The sequence below is a fragment of the Adiantum capillus-veneris genome, chromosome 19 (assembly GCF_014529385.1).
Source record: "Adiantum capillus-veneris isolate H3 chromosome 19, ASM1452938v2, whole genome shotgun sequence".
NCBI classification, from domain to species: domain Eukaryota; kingdom Viridiplantae; phylum Streptophyta; class Polypodiopsida; order Polypodiales; family Pteridaceae; genus Adiantum; species Adiantum capillus-veneris.
Genome location: NC_140949.1, coordinates 58,698,215 through 58,704,903, shown reverse-complemented (window position 1 = coordinate 58,704,903; position 6,689 = coordinate 58,698,215). Strand labels below are relative to the sequence as shown.

The window sequence follows — 6,689 nt, the reverse complement described above, 5'->3', positions numbered from 1 at the left end:
TTTGTGTTGCCACTGCTACTAGCTAGCTCTAGTCCTGGTGCACTCGAACTCTTGGCTTGACTTGAATCCATGTTGGCTTGTTCTATAGAAATTTTATGTTAAAGCAGATTCTGATGTTGTTCAACAGAATTTCTCTTGCTCGGTTTTGAAAAGACTGCTTGTGCCAAAGCACTTTTGGTTATTGATTTCTCTCTAGACTCACAAGAGTTAATCAACTCTAGCTCGAATGCTTCATACTTGACTGCGGTCTTTGAAACAATGAAAATTTGGGCTCTGAAGAGCTTAATCTGCAATCCACCGTGATTTGTGCTCCTATTCGTCTGACTAGAAGCTCAATTTGTAATGCAATTACTTGCACTTCACTACAAGAGGTTGTGTGCACTTGTGACGCTGTTAGCGACGGAAATGCATTGGGTTTTTATACTCCCCGGCGTCGCTAAGACCGTCGCTAACAGCGTCAATACGGGAACGTCACTATGAGCACCACTATAACGGTCGCTATGATCCTCGCTATAGCCGTCGCTATATAGCGATGCCTATAGTGATGATCATAGCGACGTTTATAACGACATTGTAGAGCCTCATATAGTGATGGTCATAGCGACGCCCGAGAGAAAAAAATTTGGCACGGCGAGGCATTCAACCCATCAACCATATTGAATGTTTCAATAATTGAGTAAACCTAAATGAATCCAAGATAAGCCCAGATTCACCTTTGAAAGAAAGTGCAAGCTTAGATATAGACCCAAAGTAGTCACCCCACAAGACAATATAACCATTAACTCCATCATCCATAGTATTGTTTGCAAAATAAAGATACAAAACTGATAAAAGTAAATTGATGAAAGTAAATCAATGACAATTGTACACATCGTAGGCAAAATCATTTGATTGTTAAACTTTGCAAATGTAATAGTTACAACATTATTGTCATTATTGAAAAAATATACATGGTTTTCAAAAAGACATATAAACATCATCTCATGATACATATGCTATGACAAAAGGAAACTAATGCTATCTAGCTATGGCTAGACTGACGTCGTCTAATCAGACGTCTCATCGTGTCCAAGTGGCGTATCTGTCGGATTCTGCAAAAAAAAACAATAAGACAGCTTTCTGTAAGTATAAACATATAATTTATAAAGCAATACAACAAATAGAAAAGAGTAAACCTCAATACTAACCATGTTACCGCGAGAACTCACAATGTCCATCAGGGAGTTTAAGCCCTTCCTGCCTGCGTACTTGTGCTCGTACAATGTGGGGTCACATCTTGTCATCGACCACTATCAAAACATACAAAGAATCCATTATGTTAGAATCTAAAAACCCCTAAACCCTAAACTATCAAACCTAAAGAGCAATGCGAAAACACTTACAAATTTGGCCTCAAATGATGCCCACCCACCGCTCCCCAACTGGTGCGAGCTCCCTGCCTCTACTCGTGCTCTGGCTGCCTCCTTTTGTTGCTTCCACTTGTCGGGATTCTCGCGCGTTGCTTTCTTTGCATTCTTCCAATCTTCTTTGGCCAGCCAATCTGGTCTGCTCCACCCATGCTTAATTTCTTTTTGCACTTCGGAACGCTTGTGCTTGCAGTATTCGTGCATTCGAACCTTCATCAGGTCTTCATTGAAGCGCTCATCCTGTGCTGAAACGAGAAACTCGTCATGCAGCATGCTGATGACTCTGTCTTTTAAACCACATGGTACTTCACTCCAGGTGTTTAATATGTAGTTTCTAAACACCTGAGAGCAAAGACCGTGCATGCGTGAGATCACCTTCTTGCCATCATCATGCAAGATGATGCCGCCGCTCAAGTCGACGGAGTAAGGCAAGCCCTCTCGCTGGTGACGCGTGAACCTGGATGTCCCTGCAGGGGTCTCTAGCGGCGTGTCGACAGGGGTACGGACGTCAAGTGTCTCCACTGGAGTCTGGGCCCCGAAGCGAGGAGTGTCGACTGGAGTGACTCTTGGAGGAGTAGCTAGTGGTGTGTAGCCGCTATATAGGAACGGCCGTCAGCCGCGCAAAACCTGGTGTAGATGGCGATGTCGTGGCTGGTGTTAGGGCAGGCAAATAAGGGGAGGGTAAAGAGCCTCGTCGAACACGAGGCGATGTCAAGGCATCGGTGGCGGCATCTCCACAACAACCGCCGCCGCCACCACTAGAGCACCGCTACCTAGATGAGTGTGAAGATCGTCTCGTCTCGACGACGAAGCTTCGGAGCGTGTTGAATACTCCGAAACAAAGGGAGACGCTAAAAGAGTAGGAACGCGCGATGGTGTGCCAGAGCGATGACGCTCCACATACCACTATCTCTGCTGGGGTGACAAAGAAGAAAGAAACTCCTCATCATCCATACCTGCATTTGACACACGAACATTTAAATTTAATATTGAATGAATGGAGAAGAAAACATGGACAAGTAGAAAGAGAGAGAGAGAGAGAGAGAGAGAGAGAGAGAGGGGACTCATAAAGGGGGAGGGATTCCTGTGTAGAGAGATTTCGTTGAATTTCTGTGAATTTGTAAAAGCACTGCGCTCCGGGTGCGATGGAGATTGAAGCTACATCGCGAAGGTCTGATCATAGAGGTTGCTTGCCCCACCACTAAATCTAATTGATCGGGTGAAAGAAACGCTGAGAAGCAATAGTAGTGCTTCTTAGTGTCTCTTTCACTAGATCAACTAGATCTAGCGGTGGGACGAGCAGCATCTATATTGAGCAGACCCGCTTCGTGATTGCAGCTTCAGTCTCCGTCCCACTCAGAGTGCAGTGCTCATCGTCCCTGCTTGTGAGAACATACCTAGAGCATGCGTTGTCGTGCTGTGACACGTACATAGTGGGAACGCATGCTACAAGATTTATCTTGTAACTTTTTAGATACATAGTTATATTTTCTATAATGTACATATACATATTTAAGTATAATAATATGCTTTCTATCTCATCCTATTATTTATCTCAAGGGTAACCTATTCTTACTTTACCATCAGAAAATACTATGGGAAAAGTGTCAATTGCTCCGCCTCTTTAACTTGGGGCAAAAAGCATTGATTCTTTATTTCTACTATCTCATTATCATCTCACACCCTAGCTAGATCCTATATCTAGGGTAAACTCCAATATATATATATATATCTATATATATATATATATATATATATATATATATATATATATATATATATATATATATATATATATTCTATGTATTTTTAATATTTTTCTTATATTTTTTTTTAAATAGCTACTAGGAGGGAATCAAATCCTAGTGGGACACTAGGTGGCATGATTTCAAAGATACACTTATTTTAATGCATTATTGCAAGCATGATTACAAAACTTTGTCAAGGAGCAATGTCATGCTTTCATATGGCATGAGGTGTCCTTTGGAATCAAATGAAAGTCTAAGCTAAGGGGACCACGGGAAGACTTTTGATGCCAGAAATGGACCCTATTTTGATTGGAAAATGATTTTAAAATGAAAATCGTAGCTAATGAGCTGAATTTTCAGCCCATATTTTTAATTTTTTATTTGGAGCCACGGTTGAGGAGATATGATCAAAATATTGGACCCCAGTCTGCCCACATCATGCAGGGACAACTCATTTCCAACTTTTCCAGTTTCTGTTCACACTGGCTCTTCTCTTCTTGTGTAAACCCTTGGGGGTTCCCTTCACCTATAAAAGGGAACCTCTTCTTCCTTGAAAAGAACTCAAGCATTCAAGCCATTGATGAGAGGAATTCATGAGGGAGTGAGTAGTAATGCCAAATTGTACTTAGCCATTAACATAAGCCTAAGCCTACACTTTCTCCTAGAGGAAGACTAACCATTCTTGCATGCTATCCATGGAAGATCAACTCTAATCAAAGAAGGTGGTGGACTTGGCGTATCAATCAAAGTTGAATTCTCCCCTCTTCTTCTCTCTCCATCTATAATGGTGCCGAAGGGTTTGTCAAGTAAGATGTGTTTTACATTGATGTTTTCTTGATTTCTTGTTGTTTTCTTTTTCATCTCTAATCCAACATATATATATATCTAATCTCATCTCCTTAACCAAACCTATCTCTCTCACTCTTAGTAATTCATCCTCTCTACAAATTTTAGGTTCTCCTTGCTACAGGTACATCTCTCCCCGCAGTATCCTTATTGCCTATGGGCAAGAATAGGGCTTGGGAGGGAAACTCTCTTCTCTTCTCTTCCCTTCTCTTCTCTCATATCCACATTTTACACATACTAGAGTTATCCTAGATGAATAATCCACATGATGATAAATTTTTATCGTTTTCACTCTGTACGATCTATTAGAATTAACGTATGGATTAGTCGTAAAAAACACTTTCAACAATGTATAGTGTTTCTCTTTGGTCCAGAAAGGCTCAATGAAATACTTCTATCACCAGATCCCATTATACTACCTCTCATAGACTATAACTTTTCTTTTGACGTAAGCGTAGTTATCTTGCTATGAACTAAGAGGATTTATACACACAGTTAATCCCAATCACTAGACAAAATATATATATTATGGTAAGCACAAAACTACAATTCCAAAGAACAATTCGTAGCCTATTTGGTCAGCCAAGATTGAATGCCATTAACTCATCTATTAACCCTTTCATATTACCCATGATACGATATGACCATAGCCTTGATGTTTTCATCTTTGTGTTTTTTTTACACTCTCTTTTGTGTTCTTTCTTTGTGTGTGTGAGTGCAAGAGAGAAAGAGTGGGGCTTCTTGAATTGCACTTCCTTCCAAACCCTAGTCTTCATGGCATCTATGGTTTAACTCCTTCATATATTTTTTGTTGAGTTCTCTCACAAACTCTCACAGCCATAAGCCCGGTGCTTTCCTGGCAAGACCGCAAATTTCTCGACAACGTACCTGGAGTGGATGCAAAGACCATTGAATACAATGACGCAATGATGCAATGACCATTAAATACAATTACGCATATAGACAGAAATGGACAAAAAGCCACGTAAATATAATATACATTATAAAACGGAGCTAGATTGTTCAAATACAATATTTATGGCTTTAAGAGGTCTCTCTCTCATCCTTGCAAAGCTCAACATAACTTCCTATATCTATATAGAGATCTCCGTTTAAACAGACGTCCTCCGTTTCATTTTGTAGATCCTCTGCATGCACCCCATAGAGATTAGCAGCTTGATGCTCATCTGGCACCGCCTCAGCGGCTTCTGACTGAGCATCTTCTCCAATCTCCTCCATTGATGCCACTGTGATTGGCACATGGTAGCCTTCATACATCCGTGCACTATGAGGGGCTACCTCTATGACGTACCACCAGTTTGATGTAGACTTTGTAGGATGAAATATCACCTGCCAGCGCCACATAACTTACATGAGAGCTTCCAAGCACATAACTTCTGAAATTCGATGTTAACTATTTACATACTTACTTGTCACAATGCTCCGGTAGTACGAAAGTGTCTCTTAGGTCAGTCCATTCCTTAGTTGAATCCACCTCAAGAAAACCAGACTCTCCTCTACGCACAGTAGCGTTGCGACCCTCCATGATTATTTTGAACCATTGCACGTCGAACAAGTCGACAAAAAATCCTCTATAATCGATCCTCAAAATCTCTTGTAGCGTGTCGAAGTAAGTGAGTTCCGCCACCATAGGATCTACATCAAAGGACCGTCATCGTCTAGACTGTTCAAATTTTGCCATGATTCCACAATCTTGAGTAAAACGCTTTTTGTCGATCAGTTCCACCCTAAAATGTCGACCTTTACACCATGCTGTTGTGTATGACTTATACTACAACCAACAAAGATTATGAGTGGCCGTTCAAACATCTAGAAAGTCATTAGTCGTACATTGCAAACTTACCTTGGTCGCACAACCCCGAGAGTACTCCCACTCTTCCTCAGTCACTTCTTCACCGCATTGTTGTGCGCTTTTCAATTGTTTGTGCAACCATGTTAAGCTCATGAATGTTGGTAGGCTCTCCACACCTGTCGGATAGTGCATCGGTGGTCGTCTTCCCCGTCTCCACTCGATTCGTGCCCTTTGTCGCTCTTGCTTTGCATCCTCATATTGTGAAATCCACTTTTGCATCACTAAATTGTGAAGCATGCAAAATCGGTTGATTTTAACCTCTAGATCCTCCATCGTCTCATCTTTATTGGTCAATGTCTATATTTGTGGTACAAAAAATCTACACACCCACATCTACATGATAGTGCATGTAGTGGACAAAACCCCTTTGCCTCTTCTCTAGCTGTAGCATCTCACAGCATCTTAACATCTTTTCACAGTAGATCTTTGTTCGAGGGATTACTTAACACATTACATGTTGGCCTCCAATCTGAGTATCATGCCGTTGAAAGCTTTCCAGCTTAAGGTCGCATCCGTAGAGAGGAAGAGAGGGATCACCGTTCGTCTAACTCTAATTTTTTTACCGTAATCTCAAAGGTAGACTCTAATATAAAAACTCAATCCAAAATCTAATCTTAAATCTAACCTAATTGAACATGTGGTGATTCGCTCCATTGAAGGGTAAAAGACATACCAATGAGGCTACTAGCAGCGTAGATGTGAATGGGCCTCACATATACAAATACTTCAATGCAAGAGTTTAATAATCTCACCTCTCCACCCCGTCGGTCCGTGACCAAGGTGATGGGACAAAATCCTCCTGAAGCTGGCCCAGCC

The 6,689-nt window shown here is 41.2% G+C and overlaps 1 protein-coding gene across 1 annotated transcript; it reads right to left on the bottom strand.

The window, feature by feature from the left end:
• Positions 1–1,046: 1,046 nt before the first annotated feature.
• Positions 1,047–1,796, bottom strand: LOC147434082 (uncharacterized). The gene is made up of 4 exons (XM_086489883.1): positions 1,782–1,796; positions 1,383–1,646; positions 1,188–1,289; positions 1,047–1,091 (listed from the first exon to the last, which is right to left on the bottom strand). Exons 2-4 carry the CDS (start codon positions 1,620–1,622, stop codon positions 1,047–1,049), a joined length of 387 nt encoding a protein of 128 aa, XP_086346009.1. The 5' UTR covers positions 1,623–1,646; positions 1,782–1,796.
• Positions 1,797–6,689: the final 4,893 nt, after the last annotated feature.